General features: G+C 36.7%; 1 protein-coding gene across 3 annotated transcripts in view; it reads right to left on the bottom strand.

Annotated features, from left to right (window-relative positions):
- Nucleotides 1-22,908, bottom strand: part of WAC (WW domain containing adaptor with coiled-coil) — a 56,304-nt gene that overhangs the window by 24,897 nt on the left and 8,499 nt on the right. For all 3 annotated transcript variants that reach the window (XM_088064376.1, XM_005518706.3, XM_014248519.2), the window contains exons 4-7: nucleotides 11,486-11,592; nucleotides 10,633-10,748; nucleotides 9,930-10,042; nucleotides 8,199-8,507 (exon numbers count right to left, since the gene is read on the bottom strand). In XM_088064376.1, coding sequence (XP_087920502.1) covers nucleotides 8,199-8,507; nucleotides 9,930-10,042; nucleotides 10,633-10,748; nucleotides 11,486-11,592 — 645 coding nt within the window. The remainder of the gene's footprint in view (nucleotides 1-8,198; nucleotides 8,508-9,929; nucleotides 10,043-10,632; nucleotides 10,749-11,485; nucleotides 11,593-22,908) is intronic.

The raw sequence follows: 22,908 nt of genomic DNA, 5'->3' as shown, positions 1-22,908 counted from the left end.
GTTTAGATATCACTGAATGAGACAAAATGGCTAAACACTCTACCTCTACAATGAGTCACAGACAGTAGCAATTGCTCTGTGGGGGTGGCTGGACTAATGGAAAAAAACCAGTTGGCACTGGAGAGGGAAAACCATCTGGGCTGCTCTATTGTGGCAAGATATCACTGCTCGGGTAGGGAAGTTGACTGTGAAAGTCTGTCATGCAGGTGCTCTCTGTACCTGAGAGTTGGGCTACTGAAAAACTGCAACAATGGATGGGTGGTCCAAGCTGTCGAGATTGAAGTGTCTCAGATGCATCTGGACTGGCAACATAAAGGTGAATTATTTCTGGCTCAGTGGGCTCATGGCACCTCACATCATCAGCAAAAAGATGCAGAATAGTGACGGGCTCATGAGTGAGGGCTGGATTTAACCATGGACAATATCCTCACAGGTTATCCAGAGTCGTGAAACACACACCGCAATCAAGCAGACCAAGTGGGTAAAGCCAGTGTGTACATGTTATCCACTCTTGTGCAGTGGACAATGGTGAAAACAAGTATAGGGAAGCCTGGCAGATTGATTATATCACACTTCCACAAACCCATCATGGCAAGCTCTACATGCCTGATGATAGGAACAACCACTGGATGGCTGGAGACACACCCTGTGCCTCACACCACTGCCTAGAACACCACCTTGGGCCTTGAAAAGCAAGTCCTGTAGTGACACAGTATCCTGAAAGAACTGAATCAGACAATGGGATTCATTTCAGCAACAGCCTCATAAGACACCTGGGCCACAATATTAAGTGGGTATATAATACTCCCTTATCCCACACCAGCCTCTGGGAAAACTGAACTGTACAATGGATTGTTAAAAACCACATTGAAAACTAATTGGTAGGATCTTCAAACATTGGGAGATGTTTGTTGTTTGAACAAACATTTAGCAAAGGCCATCTAGTTAGTTAACACCAAAAGCTCTACCAAGCAAGCTGGCCCTGTCCAAAAAAAATTTTCATGTATTGCAGAAGGGGATTAAGTCCCTGTGGTGCATATGAAGAATGTGTCAGGGAAGAGTGTTTAGATTAGTCTTTCCTCAAGCAAAGACAAAACACATCCATGCTTTAGCTCAAGCACTGGGTGCACTTGGTATAAAGCAGAGGGACAGAGAAACACTATGTATACCTCAATGGGATTTGATTCTTATGTGAGAACAGTCTGTAATGTTGAATTTTAAAACACTAGCTGCTCAATGACACTGTATGCTGTAACTACCATGGACAGTGAGTATGGACTGCTTCAGGTATACCAATCAGGAGTTCCTGATATATCTTGCAATTAGCCAGGAGCACACCAGTTGGAAGGTGTAGGATCTGGGCATGATGTAGGCGGTTTAGAATAAGGGATGGGTAACACCCCAATTCTGGCCAGCACAAGGGTTAATTTCTGCAGCAGCCAGAAAGGGCAGTTATTTTGTACCACCTCACTTCACTGCCTTGTACACCCTTCTAATAACATTGTTGCTTTTACTGCTCATATCTAATTTCATTACTGTTTCCAGTAAATTGTTCTTATCACAACCCATAATCTCTACCTCTTCTCCACAAGGAGAGAATCACTCTGTGATGGAAACTCACATACGAAAAATACAGACTACAAATTAGTTGTATATAATCACAACCTTCTTTAGCTTAATTTAAACCCATCTATCGTACTTCATGGCTCAGACAGGAAACTAAATCCTAGAAATACTGCCAACGAAACAAAGCTTCCAAATACTTTCAAATCCATTTTTGAAAAATGTAACTACCAAGGTTTAATTTATGATACTGTACAGAGCCTACAAGTTTTGCCTTTTGAAGTTAATTTGTCAGAACTCAAGATAAAATATTTGTCTGACAAAAACCCTCAGATATCACTCACTGGGGTGTATGCATTCCCCCTGCTTTTTCCACAAATAGAAGTAGAAACTCCTCACTCCTTTCTTTTCCTTCCCAATTCCCTGTTTTTGAGAGACTGTTTCACTATTTTGCCACAAAATTAAGTTTCCTTTCCAACATCTAAACACAATTTTCTAGGTTATTAGAGTTCTAAAAAATGCTTATTAATAATACAATCCTGTAGTTCTTAAGTGCACTTGAAGCCCTCAAACATCATGAAACAGTCAGGATGTACATAACATGCTGAGAAAAGTTAAATATCTCCACAAATTTAAATCCTGTAGTTTTACAATTCTGATACACCGGTCCCTACACCTGTGTCAACATCAATTCATGTTCCTTAACAAGCAATCTACAGTACTGCAGAATAAGTAATTCTGGTTTATGATATGGCAGTCATTCATAAACCTAATCTGAACCATTAAACATCAGACTAATTTGGAAATGACAACTGAAATTTTACCAACAGAAAATGCAAATTAATCTGCATATTCTAAAAAATAATTTTTTAACAATTTAAGATTTTTGCACGCTTTCCAGCACAGACTATGGCTGAAGAAGTGGAATAGGGCAAGGCTGCAGTCTCTTCATTGTCAACATCAATTACAAAACAAATGCTACGCAAGTGACTCCAACCTCACCTAAAACTTCAGCTTTTATCATGGAAGGCCCAAGGAAAGCTTTTTAAATAATAAAAAAAAGGAAATAAAAACTAAACCTAGAACATAGCATTCTGCGATCTCTTCAAGTTTTAAAACTTCATTAAATAAAATGTATCTCTCCCTCTGAGTAACTAAAAAAAAAAATTATTTTTAAAATGACCTGTGATTTTTAAAATATGATTTTGCAACAATTTTTCCATTATAAGCTATGCACAATAAAGTCTCAATATCTGGAGCTTTTAAAAAAAACTTTAAAAATCCATTCACTTTGTGGCAATGAAACTTGTACATGAAAGTAGTTTGCTTTCTGACAATTATGCAAACAAGTTTATTAGATACACCCTACATACAAAACCGTATTATAGAGCTAAACAACTTTCTGGACCATCAGCGTTTTTCACATGAGGAAAAAAAAGACCAAAAAATAAAGCCACCCAAAACAAAACAAAACAAAACAAAAAAAAACAAAAAAAAAAAAAAACAAAAAAAAAGGAGGAAAACCAAGTAAGTGAATGGCAAAAAGAAACACCATTAAATGTGGAGATTAACTTAATAGGAAGAACTATTAATTGGTTTAACATTAAAATGGAGCAGGAAAAAACCTTTTTATAATGAAAGTAATTTTTGAAGACCACATTTATTAGGGAAGGGCTTTCTATTAATAACCCTCTCTGCTGGGAGTGTGACCTACAATCACCTCTTGTGGACAAAACAGAAAGAAATCCAAGTTACCTGTCAGAATTTCATATGGCAAGAACCTGTATGACACAAGATGCAGTTTAAGCTTTTGCTGAAGTAGAAACACCAGGTCAAGTCAGAATGGGAACTTTCTGGTGTGATGCTTCCAAACAGTGGGAATTTTTTAATAACATGGCCAAATTTTTTTCTTTCAGAAAAAAATAACCCATCTCAGCAGTTGTGCCAAAACAATCTTCAGTTTTTTCTAAGCGCCCTTAGCTTCTCAGTTTGAGTCAGAACACAAACGTGCTACTGAATCTTGCCATCACCTATCTCTGCCCCTTATGACAAGAATTTTTGCTCCTAAGCAAACAGCTGATATGCCAGGACTGACCTTCTGAAAGGGAACCCTGAGCCTACAAACTTGAATGCAAGGGGGTGGAAATTCAAACCTTCTCACAGTTCAGCTACTCTGCCTCAATGAAGAGGTTTGACACTGACAGTCCCACACCTCTGCTGTGCCTCTGCCACCCTGCTCTGTCTGCTGAAGTCCTGTGAGCACTTTTAACTTGCTCACTCTCCTCTTGACAAGGGTGTGCTGAGCACCTCAGGCACATCAGTGGGACAGAGAAGTGCAAGTGGAAAAAAGAACAAAACTGGGAAATACCTTTTTTGGTATCCTCTTTCTGACAGCTAACATACTAGTACTCCCTGCATGACTAGCTTTAAATTAATGCTATATATTAGCTTGCTCTTATTCTGATTTATACCAACACAGATTTATTTCTAATGACATGGAAATTACTGACTGGTGTTGACTAGATGATTCCTAAATTATTAAAATTACCCTTTGAGCTTTTACTACTAATGTAGTTTTTATCCCATTTAAAACAAAACAAATGCAACCAAAGTCCTTTGGAGTCAACACTATATTATTACCCAACCACTCTACTGTGAGCTTGAGCTGTTATCTTTGCACTGCTAGCAACTACTAGGCTCGTGCTCTCACAGTGTGCTCTCTGTGGGAGGAAAACTGCATTACAAAATTTTCAGAAATCTGTATCTTGTTGCCCTATCAACCTCATCTCTGCTTCACTGATTAAAAAACTACTACCCAGAACAGCTAACAGAATTGCTTTATTTACTGCTGATGATTAAGAATCATAACACATTTTCTGTGCTGAAGCACCTGGAGCGTACAGTCTACCAGTTAAGCTCTCTGAACACTGACAGTCACATTTATCTGTTTTACATAGTTCAGTTTTTCTCTACCAGGGACCGTAAGCCACAACAAAAATACCTAAATATTTAAAAGCAACTTTAAATAAATATTTAATAATAATTTAAATAAATATTTAAAAGAAATGCATTTTATAAATGCTTTTGGCCAAATGAAACTATAGTAACAATAGCAACTAGATTTTCAAAAATACTCGAATTATCTGAAGTACAAAAAAATCCCTATTTCTCACATTTGGATTACCCCAGTCTTAAAACTGATTTTTTTGTATTTTACCTCTGCTGTCAAAATAAATGTAACAACAATGTTCAGCAAACAAGTATAAAATATTGGAAGAAACTAACAGTCTCATGTGTTAACTTTTTCTAACTGACATATGAATTGAGTAATATACTTGAAACTGCAAAACTCAGCCAAAGAAGATGCAACAATACCAGAAGCAATGTTAATAACTGACCACTAAAGACTAGCGAGTGTTACAAGAAAACCACAAGGGTGAGAAAAGGAAAAAAAAGCACCAGAGTCACAACCCACCCAGAACTGCACTGGCCAGCTTGCTGTGTTCTCAAAGAAGTTTTAGAGTACTGCTACACTAGAAACAGAAGTGCTGCCTGATGGGACTTGGAGGAAAGGTGTGAGAAGCAGTATCCTACAGACAGACATACTGTTAAGATACGGACAATACAACATTTCATTCTGAATTAGAAATAGGAAAATGTGATGTGCCCTACACATAAAGCAGCCAAAAAGTAGGAAAAGCAACCCCACACTTTACCTGCATAAAGCACTCACAGTGAGCACAAACAGAAGCAGCAGATTCTGACTGGAACATTCAAACCAAAGGGTAGAGGTCAAATAGTTCCCCAGGAACTCTCCACTACTGCCAGCCATTGAGGGCAGAGGACTACTGCTAACAGCTGAGCTATAGTTCAGCCAGGGATTTTATTCAATCTCCTTGTGGGACTACAACATACCCCTGCAGCAAAAGAGATTGAGCTGAAAAAAGCATTGTTGTTGGGTTTTGTGTTTTTCTGTTGTTCTGCTGTTCAAAACTATTACTGCTTAAAAAAATACACACTGAAATCAGAACTATTAAAACAGTGGTACATATATGCTGGCATAAGGCAGCCAGAAACACATTCACAAGAAACAAGAATTCATTTAAGGAAGGACTACTGCACATATTATTCAGTCATTTGGACCAACCTATTTTTATACGCAAAAAAATCCAGTTTTACCTCTTTTTAGTAAGAGAGAGGGATAGCAGTCAGTGAACAGAAGATCAAAGGCTATTGCTTTACTACTGTAAACATAAACCTCTAAAACTATTTTTCAGTTCTGCGAAGACACTTTTAGAAGAGTGTTTGAACCAAGTGTCTCAGGACAATTACTGTATTTTCAATTTGTGTAACAGCTACCAAAAATACTTTATAAACTGCATACTTCTAGTACTGCAAGTTCACAGTCACCTCTCAGAGAATGAGTAACAGTAAATCATTCAAAGCATTGCTTCTTGCCTTTTTAAAAATTCAAATATGCAAAATGCTACAGAAAATTTACTGGTTTAATTTCCTTAAAAAGACAGATCAACATTCCCCAGAAAAAGAAAAGTCAACTGAATGTACTTTTTGATGACCTTTTATCATGACAGCACGTGCACTGAATTCTTCTGTTTCTGTACAAGAGGTAAAGCAACATGTAAAAACTCAGATTTTCTAGAGTAAGAATTTCAAGCCAAACATTCACCTATTCTAAATCTTTAATTATCTACTAACTTTCTGTAATCCACTCTTTTCTGAAGCTTGGTAAGTACAATATTTGCTCACAATCAATTGCTATGAAATAGACCAATGAGGCATAATTATTACAGAGAGTCTATTAATTTAACCCATATAAAATTAAAGAAACACCTATCTAAGAATACAGAAATTCAGTGATTTTTTTTAATATACAACCATCCCTGGTAATATGGATTCTAAAGTAAGATTTACAGTATCAAGACTGCCCTGTGTGATTATTTTCAATATTACACCATGCTGTAATGTTCTCAAATTAACGTTGCATGTATGAAGTATCAGAACTCTCCCAACATCTGTAGCAGTTGTCAGAATGCAGGTACCTTCAATTGCTATAAGAGTCAGCTGTTCAATTAATAAAGATGTGCAGTAAAGCAACCAAAGAATATGTATGAAAATCTGGTCACACACCAAACAGGAATCAAGAACATGTCAGAATAGAGTAATAATAAGAGGGGTTTTAAGTGTATTTTAAATATAGAAATGGAAATGGAGTAGAAACACTAAAGGAAGGAACACTTCCTTTACATGGATGTTTTGCACTGTAATGCGTACAAATGCATCAATCTGCGATCAGAAAATAAGAGGCTTAACTGAAGCAGGTAACTGCTGCACTCTGTACAAGAACCATGTCTGAACTAGAACACCTTACTTCATGCTTTACTGCGTTGAACAGGAAAAGGCTCGCTGAAAATAACCTGTTCCTCTGTAGTTTATAGTCAGTATTTATAACCCAGGACATCAAAAAATTGCACAAAGTGTCAAGAAAAAAACATAAAAAAAGTTCTTTGCATGCACAATTGTCTAACAGTATTTGTCAGTGTATGCTATTGTTTGAATATTTTGGATGGCCGGCTGTTCTTAAGCCTGTGTAGAAGTTGGAACTCTTAAATATACAAAACTGGAAGACGTAAAAACAAACACAGAGTACAAAACCAGTGTCAGGCCAGAGTCTGTTTTGGTCTTCTTATTGAAACTATTTAACTAGGCCAACTTGCAAGTATGGAAAGGGCAACAAGCTGTCCTTCAAGAAAGAATTCAATTACATATTAATTATGCAATATTTTAAACCAAAACACATGATTATCAAAAATTACTCTTCTCCCTCCCGAAGCCCTCAAAATGGAATTTTCTTACACAATACCACTCTCTAAAATTCAGCTACACCAAAGTAACAAGGTATCATTAATGAAACACATCTCATCCTCACAGTTTTCTTGAGCTCTTCATCCCTAATAATGAAGTATGTCTTAACTAAAAGACAGATGTCTGAAAGGTCACAAACAATGCACAGTGAAGTCCTGATTTTCAGTTGACTCTAACTGTATCCAACAGGTATTACCAGGTAACAGAAACACATACTATCAGCAGATTTAGAACTGAAGATCTGGTATTTCTCAAGATACAGATCAAAGCAGATTAGCTCTTACAAACATGTAGAAAACTCTCGCTTTCTGTAGGAATTGTGCTTGTATTGATTGAAAGATTTGACACTGTCATTCTGAACAGTAACAGCAGTACATAAAACATAATGGTCCAAAATGACTTTCAAATAGTGTAACTGCATAACTCAAGTAAATGGCAAAAATGCAAAACAAAAGAGAAGACAAGAATTAAAATATGTCCTACAAAAATACATCTTTCAAATCATCATTTGAAATGTTAATCTGCAGAATAAGCCAGTAAATAGTAAGTATCACAGTGTCAATTTGAAGTTGTAGAAGATATAGCAAATGGGGTTTAAGGGAAAGTAAACACATCAAAACAGTAACCAGGTTCTAAGCACATACAATCAAACAGGAAAAAAAGTCTTTAAATTCTAGTACTAACATACTTAAAACAAGCAATGTAATGCAATGCATCATCTTGAATACTAGAGGAAACTTCATTAGACATACCTTTTCTCTCTGTTTTCTGTGCAGGGATGGAAGATGAGGATGTAGACAGTTTTGATAAAGTAGATGCTCCATTAGCATCAAAGGATTTCTTTGGCTGGTGATCCGATTGTAGAGAAAACGGACTAGGAGGAACAGTGCTTGGGGTAGCAGTTGGATGAACCACTGGTTTGATGGGATGCTGTACTGGAGTAGAACTACTGTGAGTCTCTGCTCTTGGCAGTCTGTAGTCTCTGTCATTGTGCCTGCTTGTTTGAGATAAAATATTCTGTGGGAGCATACTGCTGGTGTCACTGGAATGCTTGTCTTCCACTTTTTTTCAGGATTCCCCAAGTAACGTTGCAATAAGAAAAAAAAAGATTAAATTAGAAACAAGTCTAAGACTGCAGTGACTGATTAACACAGCTGCACACCAACAACTAGAGCTGATTGAACTTCTTATGATTAAAAAAGCCTCAAGTAGATCAGCGTCAAAAAAGGCAAAATTTAATTCTACTCACTGACAAAATGCATCTTCTCTGACCTTTGCCTGATTTAGAGTTCCGGTTAAGCACTGTGTTTTGATGAAAGGCTGCTTTATAATGAGTGTTACAGTCAAGTTAACTTTTGAAGTCTCCTAAAAAGATCTAAATCAAGATCTATTATTTCCATCTTGTATTAAGTGTGAAGAAATAATTTGTGCCGTTTTCCTTTTGTTCATCAAAAACCCTGAACATCAAGTATAATTTCATAGTTTCACAGTCTAGCCTTCAAAGAACTCCTCTTCATGTCACTTGAGTATTACTACAACAAACTTACAGTTAATTCAAGACATTTATATATATTAAATTAATGACTAATCTACACTGGTCACATGATCACAGATCTTAAAATATGCTAGTCACTGAACATACCAAGTAAACACAGAGTAATTATTATAGATTCTTACATTCTCACCTGTCACAAAACAAATGCTCATTGCATTATGCATGGCTGCTATCTTTTTGCAGCATCCAGTATACTTTAGAATATGCATTAAGTTTCAGCGTACACAGAAAAATACCCCATTATACATCTCTACCTTGTCAAATCCAAAGAGCACGGGTGAAGAATAATACTTTGGCTTCTACTTTTAAACCACCCTGAGAACCATGCTACAAATTTATCCAAACTGCATCAGCATGCAGACAGAATCTCACAGTACAACTATTTTCCAGAAGAAAACTAATAAAGATTAAAGCTAGGTATCAGAACAAAAATCTCCGAGTTACAGAAATTTATAGTCCAGGAAAGATTTTGCTGAGACTACTGGTGAGGTCAAAATATGCTCTCAATAACATACACAAGCCTCTAAAAACCCTGATACCAAAATCCATTGAATTAAGTTATTATTTTTAGTTGTGAAAGCTTTATTTTTAAGGTCAGAATATGACATTAGCAGGTCTCAATGATCATGACAGCCCAACTGAACTAAAGATTATGCAAGCTGTTTAAGTAACTAACCATGAAGATAATTAAACTGGACAGTAAAAGCCACAAGAAGGAGGAGCATCATGAAGCAAGTGTTGCACTAGTAAAGTTATTTAAAGAAACAACACTTGGGAGAGTTAATTGTGCTATCCACTTTCGCTTTTATATATGAAAAAGTGAGAAAAAGAGCAAAGAAAAGGGATTTTTAAAAAATTTTTGAAGTTTGGAAAAGAAAACAGAAATGTAAACAAGGCAAGAATATAGTACTATAAAAAATCCACATACTTCCACTGGCAAACCCACTGGCAGCTGTTGCCTGCATCACCTCTCTTCTGTAATCCCTATCTTTTGGAAAACTGTTAACTGACATTTTGCTTGCTTCTTTTTGTCTCTGCTCTCTGAAGAAAAGAAAACAAAAGTTAGGTAAGAACTTACATTATCTAATTAAACAGCTTCCACAAGTTTCATGAGATGCATTAAACAGTTAAGAGCTTGCTGCTACAGGTGGGGTTAGCGAACTCCAGCCACTGCTTCCTTATATCTGTGCTTGCTGAAGCCCACAATACACCAGTTCAGCTCACTAATCTTGTCAAAAACAACCCAAAAAAAACCCAAAAAACCCCACCCCAAAATGAAACACTAAAAGCAACACTCAGCAAAAAAACCAAAACAAAACCCCAACCAAAACAAACAAATAAACCCCAGAACAAAACAAAAACCAAACCAAACCAAACCAACCAACAACCACCTCCCCCCTGCAACAACACCACCCAATAAAATCACCCCACACAAACCAACCATACTCCCCTCTCAGGTTCTGGATTGTCAAGGGTTGAAAGAGGTGCCAGAGGTCATGGTAAGGGCAGGAACACAGCAGACTTAGAGCACAATCTTTTATAGCAGTAATCTATTAGATAAGTTCAACTGCTCTGAAATGTGTTAAAGAATATTTGTTTTTTATACAATTAAAACAAATAAAAATATATACCTTTCCAGCCACTCTTTTGGTTTTTCCCATTGTGAAACTTCTGTTCGGCAGTTGTAGTAATATTTTTTGCCTGAAGAGCTGATGTGTTCAGACCAATCATCCGCAGAATCGTAAGCCTTTAAAATACAAACATTGTACAGTATTGTACAAAGCACTACTTTTGAGTGGTTTTAATTATTAAACAGATTTCACTGTTCACTGTTTTTAAAACTACATGGCACCCTTTTATGTACCCATATTGTTACTTTCCACCACTTCTAAATGCCTATTTCACTGATAGCTTGAACACACGGCCAGTTATCCTCCTGTTGAATTCTGCAATAGTTTTCTTTGATTTATTCCCATCAAATGCTGTAACAAAATCTAATAGTACATTTAGTGGGATACAATAAGGTCAACACTGATAACATTAGTTTCCTTCACCTTACAACACCCTCAAAATTATTATCTTCCAAAATTTTTCTACCGATCACCAATTTACCAATTTTGATTTTGGGCAATTTTTTACGAACACCACTCTTAACTACTAAAACTCTGATACCGGAGTGACTAAAATTCACAATATGTAAAGTACTTCAAATAAGTAAAATCATACTGTCTACTCTAGATTTACCACAAAGTTAATGGAAAATACTTCTGTATGTATGTCATTTAAATAATCAAGTATTTTAAAATTATTGACCAGTAACTACATGACAACTGCAAGTTGGGTTTACAGAGTGTTTATATAACAAAGACTGATGTTGGAAAACTCAAGCACAATGTACATGCTGTGTGTCTTAGGCAAAATTATAAAAATATGGTGAGTATGAACAGGGCAACACACAGATGAAAATCAATCACAAATACTCACTGCATCAGAAGTTTTGCTTGGATTATTGCTGGGATTAGAAGAATGTGAATTTGAACTATGAAGAGCACTGTGGTTGTGTGAATTTTCTTGTGGAGAGTAACTGGTCCCTGAAAGAAAAGAGAGAGGCTATTCACCATGTATGCTTTCAAAGAAATCAACCATCTTGCATTCTAAGGAGGTGGAAGGGGAAAGAAGAGGGAAGGGGAGAAGGCAAGTTGTGCAAAACTTGGATCACAGCATAGTTCAGATGCAGAAGTATTTCAAGAGACCACAGGCATGTTTCTTTTTCACATAGCATAAAATTCACTTTGATTTTATAATTGAGTAATGTAGTATGTCCCTTCACTGGTCTAACTCTCAAACTTTATTCCATTACTAGCAAACAAATAGCCTGTATAATTTTCACGCTTTTAAGAGTCCTAACATGCCAGTGCAGAAATTAACAGATATTTTCCCTCAACATCAGATCAGAAAACTTAAATAGGCTTATCAACAGCCCACATGGTTAGATGAATAAAATCAGGTTTTAAGTTTACTGAAGCAATGCTGTTTGCTTAAAACTGCTGTTTTCTTTTGAGACTATTTGTTATTAGTTCTAGGTAACTATTTCTGTTTATGCATACTAAGCAGACTAAATTTTCTTGCACCTCAGTCTTTGCAATAAAGATACTGGCATCTAGAACACCAAAAGTAAGCTGCCAACCACCATCCGCTTCTGGCTTCCCTACCAACTACTCTTCATGGCAACTTGGTTTTCCTCAATGTGAAAACACCTGAACAGCTGAAACAAGAAAGGAGATAATTCTCAACATCTTTTAGATCTGTATTTGTGTCTAAGCTGTCACCAGTTCCACCTACAATTAAACAAGAACACTTATTCCACTCTGCAATCTTCTTCTAAATTTCCTGCTCTTAAGGCCCCCCATTTCTCTAAAATGTCTAAGCAAGTAAAAACTCTTCCATTGTTCTTGATGGGAATTTTAAAAAAATTTTAAATTTTCACAGAAATCACACCAAACTAAGAAAAATAACTTTCTTACGCATTTCAGAGAAAAACCTAGATGTTGCAAATGTAAGACTCTCCCAGCTTTTATTTTTCCTTTCCCTACTGAGAAATACCTCAATACCCAGGGGTATTACATGAAGTACCACTAGCTTCCCAAGCTGTACAGGAATCTAAATATTTGAAAATGGCAAAGACTTTATCTTATGGGCATTTCCATTACATTACATTTATCTTATGGGCATTTACAGCAAAGAACAGTAAAGGACTGATAGGTAGGAGTGAATGGAGTAATAAAAAAATAAAATAATAGTTTCAAAGTCTTCCAAGAGCTACACACAGAGAACATGACTAAATGACCCAGTATGGTGCAAAATGAGAGCCATTATAATGCAAATTCTGCATTCTGAACCTTCTAACTACACAAGCAGCGACAAAATTACTATTTCAAACATTTTCTCCCCACCTTTAACCCTGCAGATTAGAAAAACAGCCCAGCACAAAAGCAAAGAGGTACACCACCGCCAAACTGTTTAGTACCCTACAAAGGTTAAAGGTCAATTTGCACACACGTGAGTTAGTGCAACCTGAACCAGCACTACCTCAAAACCTTTCCCTACACTATGCTGGCTAAAACTGTACATTATTCTCTGTAAAGATATAAGGGGAAAAAATAAGGGAAACAGAATAAGTCTCGTACTCAAATACAGTCTTTCAAAAGCTAGACCATAATCCTACACCATAAGTATTATGCATGCTCAGAGCCAGGCAGAATGACTTAGCATGGGGATAAGTTAGGCTTGTCAAAGCAATACTTAAAGCCATCACACAGTTGTGATATGCATGTCTAACAACAACAAAAAACCATTTATAGATGCATTTGATTCCCCTAGATATAAGCAGCATATCATAATTACAAGACTGTACTCCTCAGTTACACCAACAGTATCAATTTTTTTAGGTATCAATTATGCAATGAAACAGCTGTTTATTATTTTTGTATTAACCATTTTTTCAGTTTTTATTTACTATGTCCTTCTACTAGGATAAAAATTGTTACAATTTCTTAATGTACTTTTATAGGTTGTTAAACACAGACATATTTTAATTCATTTCTGCTATGAGGTAAAATCATCTCCCTTTTTCAAGGAAAAAAAAATGAGATGAAAATTTACCAGATGGCTTTGTTTGAACAGTCCCTTCAAAACATCAGAAAGCACCAATGCATTTATTTTACTGTAATCCTGTACCATGGATGCAGTATCACTACATTTTGTTCAGCAAGCTCAAAATGTACATGGTGATTTTTGAATAGTGGCCTAAATACACCACCACCATGAATCTAATCTAACAGGCATTTTCCAAACATGAGAAAGAGCCAACGACATGGCTATTATATAAATAAAGTATCAGAAAGCAAATTCTATCCAACCCATAAACAAACCCCTCAAATTCATTGCGCTGACTTTCAAACCTCACATTATCAGCTCAGCAGCATGCCCCCACTTCACAGCATGCCCAGCCCCAGTACTGCGTCACCAAGCACTCTGCAGGAGTATGGAAGCAGCTGCAGCAAGTCACACCCACCTCCAGCTGGCCCCGATAGGAGAACACCTACTATGCAGCAGTTTCCTCAGAAGGGGACCCTGGGCCTCTATGAGCTGCAGTCTTCCCAGACTGTCCACCCACACACTCCATCCATCAGGAATCCTGTCCTACCTGAGCTGGCCTCAGCTGCATAAAAACTGATCGTGGCTGCTCCAGCAATGCTGACTACCTCAGGTCACCAGGACAAGCGACGATGCCAGCATTTACAGAGCCGGCCATAAATTCATACTGACAGCACATGGGACAGCTACACAGGGTAATTACAGGTGTGGGTTCACCACCCATACCTCCATTCTGTTTTATACATAATACCACTTTATGTTTGGATCTGTACCCAAACTTCAGGAATGAGCATAGAAAAGGACTGCTTAACTGTTGTTTGCTGTTGGAAAGCTTACAAGACCAAAGCAGATGATACTTTGGAGAACAAGAATTTTAGGCATGTCAAACAAGTTAAGGGCTTAAACACTGTATGTAGACATGACAACCATATACCAAATTACCTTTTTATACTGAGGCAGCAGTGTTTTAGTATGTGGTTAAATCCATGCACAACAGTCATCTAGGAATCTGACAACCCAGCCAACCAAGCAGTGCCAGCTCAAGTTCTCTGGGAAAGTTGCTGAAGATGTTTAAAGAGCCAGAAAGCAACCCATAAACAGACGTCTACCTCTAAAAACAAGGGGGGTTCCCCTCACTTGAATGCTAATTAGCAAAGCCTATCCCCAAGCCATTTTAAGATGGCTGTGACTTGCCACCAGCTCTGCATCTCCCAGCTGCATGCCTGGCAAAGCAGATCATGAGAACAGGATTGCCAAGACTAGTCCATACCCCAGAAACAGGCTTGATAAGGTACAGAGCATACTACTGTCTGTCCCTTGAGACAGCTCCTCATGGCGCTTCTCACCATTTCTCCTTACAGTTAAGACCTTCCTTACTAGCTACACTTTCTTCAGGAAAGAGAAACTTGGTTTCGCACTCCTTATTAGCACATTTTCAGAATTAGCTATTGCTATTATATATCTTTGGTGCACCATAAAGAAATTCATATCGTATTATAAATACCCCAATTCAGTTTCAAAATTCCCCATGGAAATGTTTACTCCACTATCACAGTGAGTTTCCTTAGTTTAATCATTATTTTGAAAGCAGTTAAAGCTGGAAAGAGGTACTCCTAACTGGAAGATGGCCAACAAGGGCTACAGTTATATACAACTGTAGTGGTGCAACTGTGTAAGTTTTCCCTAGTGATGAACAAGTCACAGGGCAGGTCACAGTCAAGGTTAAAACATCACAGCTATGTCCTAGTCTTTCCAACAAAAATCACATCTTCCTTACTAATGCATGAAAATCCCCAGAAAGCACAAAGAACAAGGGTCTGAGAACCAATTCAAAATTCACTTAATGCCTACTATAGATTTGAGATTCTGTTACACAAGGATTCATTTTAATGCTTTTGTAAGTTGTTTCCATATCCCAACTGCTGAATCCAAGACATTTTGAACTGCAACAAGGGCTCAAAACTACGCTGGACTTGAAAAACTGATTTAACATAGGCTGAAATAAGAATACTCCATTTTGCAATACTGTCTACTTTCCCTAGCAATTATCACATTTAATTAGCATCTCCATTAACACCACTTCAATTCTGAAAGTATAAAAAGTTCAAATTTTGAGTTAGCTAAGGATCAGATTGCTGTAATAAAGCACCTGGTTTCCCACCCTTCTCCCCTGACATCTTTCAAGACCAAACCAAAAACCAAAACTCCTTCCTTTCCAAAACTTGTACACCTATACTGGCAATCAAAACACCACCTGAAACTACCTGAAATAAATTTTCTCGCCACTTGATTAGAAAAATCTAATACATGACTGTGCATTCCCCACCATCCTCTGTCATTCAAGTATCTTAGCCTAATTTACTGGTTTTCATTCATAACATTGTACAGTACTAAAATCACAAAATCTCCAACTGAAATGCACAAGATGGAACAGAGAGATGTTAAAGCTGCAATATATGCACAGCTGCAGCACATGACAGTTAGCCTTACACAGTTCACCACTGATAGAGCATTTATGCTTTCTTTTTAGCCACCAAAAATACGTTGTTAATATGCTAACTCTCAATTTGTCCATACTAAAAAGTGTCAGTGTATATATAAAATAAAGAAGTTTACAAGTGCTCACCAGTTGGAACTCAAGTGCTCCTTCAGTCCCTTCAGAGGGAACTGGGATTCAGGAAGGGCTTTAGGAGAGTCACCATTTCTGTGCCCACATACTACGGATGTGGAAAGATACACTGGGCAGCAGAAAAGCAAGGAAGGTCATTACATGACAACTCTGTTCATACTTTCTATGACTCCATGCTCCACCTCTCAGCTAACATACAAACAAATTCATTAAACTACAGACAATATCAGAATCTGAACTTCCTCAAAAGAACAAATACTACCAAGTGACAGATACTAATTGGTTGCTAACAGAGAAAACATCAGTTATGGTGGTGATACTATATGGGGATAACTAAGATGACTTCTTCAAATAGTAAAAATGATAGAAATTTATCTAGTATAAGCCTAAATTAAAATGTGAAAGTGTATTCCAACTGGCTTTGTTATTTCAGTGCAAATCTTTGTGCGGAACACTGCATATGGGAGGAAATAAAGTAACACAATAGGAACACAATACCCAACATGCCAGCAGTAACAGAACAGACTACCGTGGTCATTTTGACTTGCCAAATGTAAAAGTAGTAAGACAAAACAATTTTTCTTCACTGCATTTTTATGTGGCCTTGTGTATTGAAATAAACATGGCTGCCTTCCACATGCAACCAGAAGCATACAAACTTGCAGTGGCCTCAGAGAATACGCCAACTGTGCAGTAACATTTTCCAGAAATTCATAACCTACTAAGTTGAATGCACAATGCTCTGCCAAAAATAAAATAAAATAAAAAAAAAAAAAAAAGTCTTGCCTGATCACTGTACTACCCTACTACATACTCATTATGCCCCCCCAAATAAATGTTTTATACCAGTCAACAAGAAGCTCTATTGAGCAAAAAAACTTACAAAGTAGTATTTCATTCCCTACCCTTCTCTCCTACCACACTGCCAATCCAGGACAGCAAACTCTGTACTGTTTTGCAATATCCAATTCACAGGGTAATCATTCCAATGTAAAGGAATATTTTTCTCCAAGTTCCCATTCACACAGATTTTCACAGACATCAGCCAAAAACACTGCTATAAACTGACTAGGGGTCATACATATATGGAGTGGCACAAATGACCAACAGTGGATGAAAATGATACTGTAAACATATAGTTTTAATCATAGACAGATTATTAAAATTAATAGAATTTTTCTTCTAAAATGGTAGTAAGAAAGTGACACCTTGAGAAGGAAAAGTGAGGAGCAGTAAACTAATGGAAGTCAAGGACTCATTTTACTAATGCAATACTCAGCAAAAGCAAAGGTATAACTGATTATTAAAATGAAAAAGATAAAGCTAAATCTTACACATTGCATAATGTACAGTACATTTTATTTTGCTCTTTCCTTTGCTTTTTTATTTTTAATTAGTTATACTCAATTTATTTCAGAAATTGAAGCTTAATTTTAGGGCAAACAGACCAAACTGCTCTAGAAAGAGCATCAAGTTATTCCTCCCCACCAAAGAGGAAAGCAAAAGGTAATAAAACACCTCCAACTAAATTAAAACACTGAGTTTTCAAATAACAATTCAGGGATTCACTATGCCAGCAGCTAACTGTTTTCCTTGGGTTGTACTTTAGCCTAAATGAGTAACACAGCTTGGGTTCTCTCACTGACAGAGCAGATAAATTTATTTTTGACCAACCATCCCCTCATTTGCTCCTTCCTTGGTACAGCTACAGCTTAATAATTAAATAATTTTGGGGTTGTTTTCTTTCTCCCCTTAGGCCATCTGCCAGTAGCAATGAGAAGTCACTTTTCAACTTAAGACACAACTTTGAAAATTATCAGGTTCACCAACAAGGTTCACTGAATGCAATGAGTTCCTGTATGATCCAGTACTCAAATGTCACAAAATAATACGGCTGAAAATAGCCTAAGGGATGGGATGAAAAATGGATTTTCAGCACACTCCAGACAGAATTCCTACCATTTTTTTCTTCAAAGAAAATCAGTATATTGTCAGTTTCCTTGATACTTCAACTACTGAAATAACAATAAACGAAGACTAGACAAATAATTTTACCATCACCCATAAAGATGTTTATTCTTTACATTGAAGTGGGGTAAACAGTATCATTTGAAATAATTTGCCTGTTTCTCAATAACTAAGGTAAATTCCAACCAGCTACTAGACATTTCTGGTAAGACTCAAAGGTTACTAAACTAGATTAAACAAATTATAATCCACAAAATGGGTTTTGGTGAAATTAAAAACTATGGGTAGACAAATTCTTGAGATTAACATTTGACATTTCCTCCCTATAGGGAACTTTAGGTTTAGGTCATCTAATAAAACAAAACAATGCTACCAACATCCTCAAAACTGCTGAAGATGTAAGACACATACTTCATTTGAGATCAATCAACTTGAAAAAAGCAGCTTAAGCATTTTCACCCATAGAAAATGCGAGTAAGTACCATGAATTTCAGCAACACAAAGTCATATTCCTAACTCTCTGGCACATGACACCAGAAGATTTCAGTGTGTTGAATAAAAAACCAAAATCCTTGTTCAACATCACAAATGACAGTTTAAAGTATTTTTAAGCTTGCAACACTAATTAACATTACCACATGTGTATAAGGAGTGGGACACTGCCCTGTAAGAAAGGAGGCAGGATGAGAATAAAACCAAACTCTGCCTTCATTCTGGACTGCGGCTCATAAAACATTTACATCTCTAATACGGTGTCAGAGACTGCTCAAGAGAGGTTCTTCCAACCTCAAGTAACAGCTTCATACAGAGACTTTTTAATTATTATGATATGTAAAACCAGATGTGTTAAACTGACAAGCAGAATCCTTAACACAAACTAAAAAACACGTTATCTGAACTCCACATGGATCAGCACAGTAAATAGACAATGGGCTGAATCTCCTCCTTCCAAGCCCTCCTCAGCAACACACCATGAGACCTAAATGTGCCTCCCATGAATACACTGTAATACAGCACTCAAACCCAGTGATGTAAGTCTAACAGCACCACAACACACTCCTACTTCCAGCAACAACACTTCCACAAAACTGATCAACTAAGAGTAAGCAGAAGACTGAATCTCTATTTCTGATTCACATTAATTGTCAGTAGATAACTCCAAATTTAGAAGTTTTTCCCTCTCAAAATCTGAGAACAACTAGAGAACTCAAGACATTTCTAAAAAAATATATTAGTCATCTGAGGCAACAGGCACATACTCAGATGCTTCATGAAAATTAGACTCAAGGATATTGAAATGATAAAACAATTCCTTTAACACTGCAAGAGGGGGAGGAGGCAAAATCATAAATTTTGCTTTTCATTCAAAGAGCTTCTCAAAGAACATAAAACATTGGAAGAACCACTGATGTTTATCAACACACACCTCAGATGGGAGTGACTCAAATGCAGACACTTTCTAAAAACTGTGTATTTAAGTTTTTTTAAATTACAAACAGCAGAGTAAGACTGAAAAACTGACACACCATAACCCAGTCATCACATACTGTAGTTTGATTAAAATTAGGGGTCATGCAAAACAATTTCTGGTTACAAAGGAGAAAAAAAGCAGTTGACAAACACAGCTCTCAAATTATTTTCCCTATTTCTGTGTACCCACAGCACCTAATTAGCACTCCCATTCAGAAGTTCCAAACAGTAAGACAGGACAACCTAATCTCCCTAACAAAATCCACTGAGCAAAAATAAGGCTAATTAAGAACAAGGCCAGGTTGTTTAGCAACTCTCATATTTCTTTTGATGTTTTGAGGATAGCTTAAGGACAAGTTTAAACAGAAGACCCTGTAAATGCAATCTTACAAATGAGCTTGCATTGAATGTTTCCACTACTAAGCTTAGATAAGGAAGTAGAAGCTAGAAATTTTTATGCACAAAGGTAGTGCCATGCAACAACAAATGCTTGTGCACTTCATCCCATCTTAAGTTTCCTTCATCCCAACTGAGCATGCAGAATCAGCAAATTAACAAGTACATGGTGTTGTAGAAGTACTAGAAAAAAGGGAGCCTGTGTTATAAAACATTACTGCAATCTTGCAAAAAGGTTAGTTACACACGTAACACACTTATATCCTTAATCAGAAATCTGTGGCAGAATCAATGTCTAACCACATTAAAATAAAGCAAGAAAACAAAGGTACCATATATCTTCCTTCTTAAAAGTGTCTTAAAAATAGTAAGTCAGATCATCTCAAATTTGGATCTTAAGATACATCAAACACAACAGAACAATCTCCACTTCCATACCAGATCATTCCTTGAGTGCTACTAATATTTGCCATTTGAAGAGAACTTCCTTTTAAGACTACAGCAATGTCCACGTCTCAGTAAAACTGAGAAAGTGTTATTTCACTTGAACTTTAGATATTGACTGATCTGCCTATAAAGAATTCTGGGATATTTCTGTTTTCAGAAAGATTATTCTAATTTTCCTGGACACGTTATTTCTTCACCATAAATGAGCAACCTAACTTGAAAATATTTACTATTAAAAACAGCAATTGGTAAGTAAACTTTCATATAACTTGAGAAATTATTTGGTTTAGACAGAATGTATTTTCAGTTCTGGACATACTATGCCACATGTGTATTTATTACAGTATAGATATGCAACATGCATAATTTTAATTTCATGTTTGTTTAAATTTCAACTGGGAATTGTTTTTGAAAAGAAGAGATGCTAGTAATACTAACAAAAAAAAAAAAAGTCAAATTACTTTATTACTTTCTGTCACACTGAAGTTCTTCTCTAATAAAGGAATGCTGGCCCACAGCTCTGGGAGGAAGCAAAGATGGCAAGCAAGGATTGACCCAAGAATTAATATACATAGTGCTGTGGTTTTAAAAAAAAAGTATTCACGGCTTTATTTCAGGCTGGCCCAACTCATCTTAACAAAGCTTAGCTCAGCTTAACAAAGGCATTGTGCAACAGGGCTTTCAAGCATCTAAAGCACAATAGGTGACAAGACAATTCATCGCTCTTCCCATTAAGTAATTCTTAAATACATACACTAAATTCAACTGGTCTTTCCTGAAACTACCTTACTAGAGAAAAATAAGCCTCTCCACAAAAGCTGTAGTTATGTTTATGATCTCAAAATCTATTTTACAATTGTTTGACTGCCTAAATGTCTCATTTTATTTCTCTAGTTAAGTAAGCACTCTCAAAAGAACTATACAAAAACTGCAATCATTATTATCAGCAGTGTCTAGTCAGTATGAGGTGAACTTTATACTACTTGAATTTGAAGAGGATCATATTTCTTGTATTAAAGCAAGCAGAAATAGAATTCTTTCAAATGAACAGTTCTTAAAATTAAGTCTGTGTTAATCTGTCAGCAGCAGGTGTCTGAATGAGGAATCTACTCAAACGACTTAACTAGATGAGATCTAAACTCCTCCCTATGTTATTCAAGGGGCACAGCTGGCATGAACACACCAGCATCCAGAAGAACATAATTAGTGAAATAAACACAACAGAAAAAAAATAGGTAGAGCACATTACCTAACTTATATTGTGGCATTTATGCACAAATGTGCATTACTTACTGTATACATTAATAAATAAAAATTCTTTGTGGTTTTTCCACATTTAGGAGTGAACAGGTATGTTTGAAACAAAAATGAGATGAGCAGGACAGACCATAATTTCCTTTCCCTGTTTTTGCTACTGACAGACGTCGATAATTGAGAACTCCGCTGTGCCGACAAACTCAGTAAAAAGCCTAGAAAAACACTGAGGAAGACTGTTGCTTTGGAGGACATAAAAAAGCACAATATTTAAGAAATCTGATAAACCATTGCAGAGGAACTAATCTGTGTAGCTGGGATGGAACGGTAAATCTGTTGAATAAAAATATTTTCAGAAAGCCTGATATATATAGCAGGTCACAGAAATTATACTGACAGGTATCAGAAAGTAATGATAAAAGTTTAGACCAAAAGAAGACATTTTGAAGATTTCTGCTGCCCCCCAGACACAAGGGATTTAGCCCATTTATCTCATTGTTCATATTTCTGGCTGCCTTTTCCTTGTCATGAAGCACCTGAAAACTGTTTTACATCTCTTTTTTTGAGTGATGACAAAAGGAGGGTATCAGCATTTTTTATCATACCTCTACTGTAAAAACAAAACAAGTTACGTTTTAACATCGCAACAGAAAAAATTTCATTTAACTCTGACAGACTGCTCCTTTGCAACTCTCCTTTGCAATAACAGTCACATTAAGGAGCAGATGACTATTCCTAAGTACTACAGGGTCTAATCATAGGTCTCTAGGCCTCATTTTTCGTTAACTTCAAACACAATGTAACATTGCTGCATGCATGGAAAGGTAAGTCCAGGCCATGAAAGCTTAACAGACATCTCTTTAACACATCTGGTAAAGAGTGAAATCTCTCGTCAGTCATCTGCTCAAAAACATATCTCCCTTTTCAAGGGAAGGACAGATTTTCCAGCTGGACATACCAAGGGGGACCCTCATGACTGTCTACAAGTATCTGAATGGAGGGTGTCAGAGGATAGATCCAGGCACTTCTCAGCAGTGGCAAACAACAAGCCAAGAAACCATGGTCACAAGCTGTGGCACAGGAAGTT

Source organism: Pseudopodoces humilis, chromosome 1 (genome assembly GCF_049639895.1).
Source record: "Pseudopodoces humilis isolate 2021_Gansu_Grassland_sample_001 chromosome 1, ASM4963989v1, whole genome shotgun sequence".
Taxonomy (NCBI): domain Eukaryota; kingdom Metazoa; phylum Chordata; class Aves; order Passeriformes; family Paridae; genus Pseudopodoces; species Pseudopodoces humilis.
This window is presented reverse-complemented; position numbering and strand designations above follow the sequence as displayed.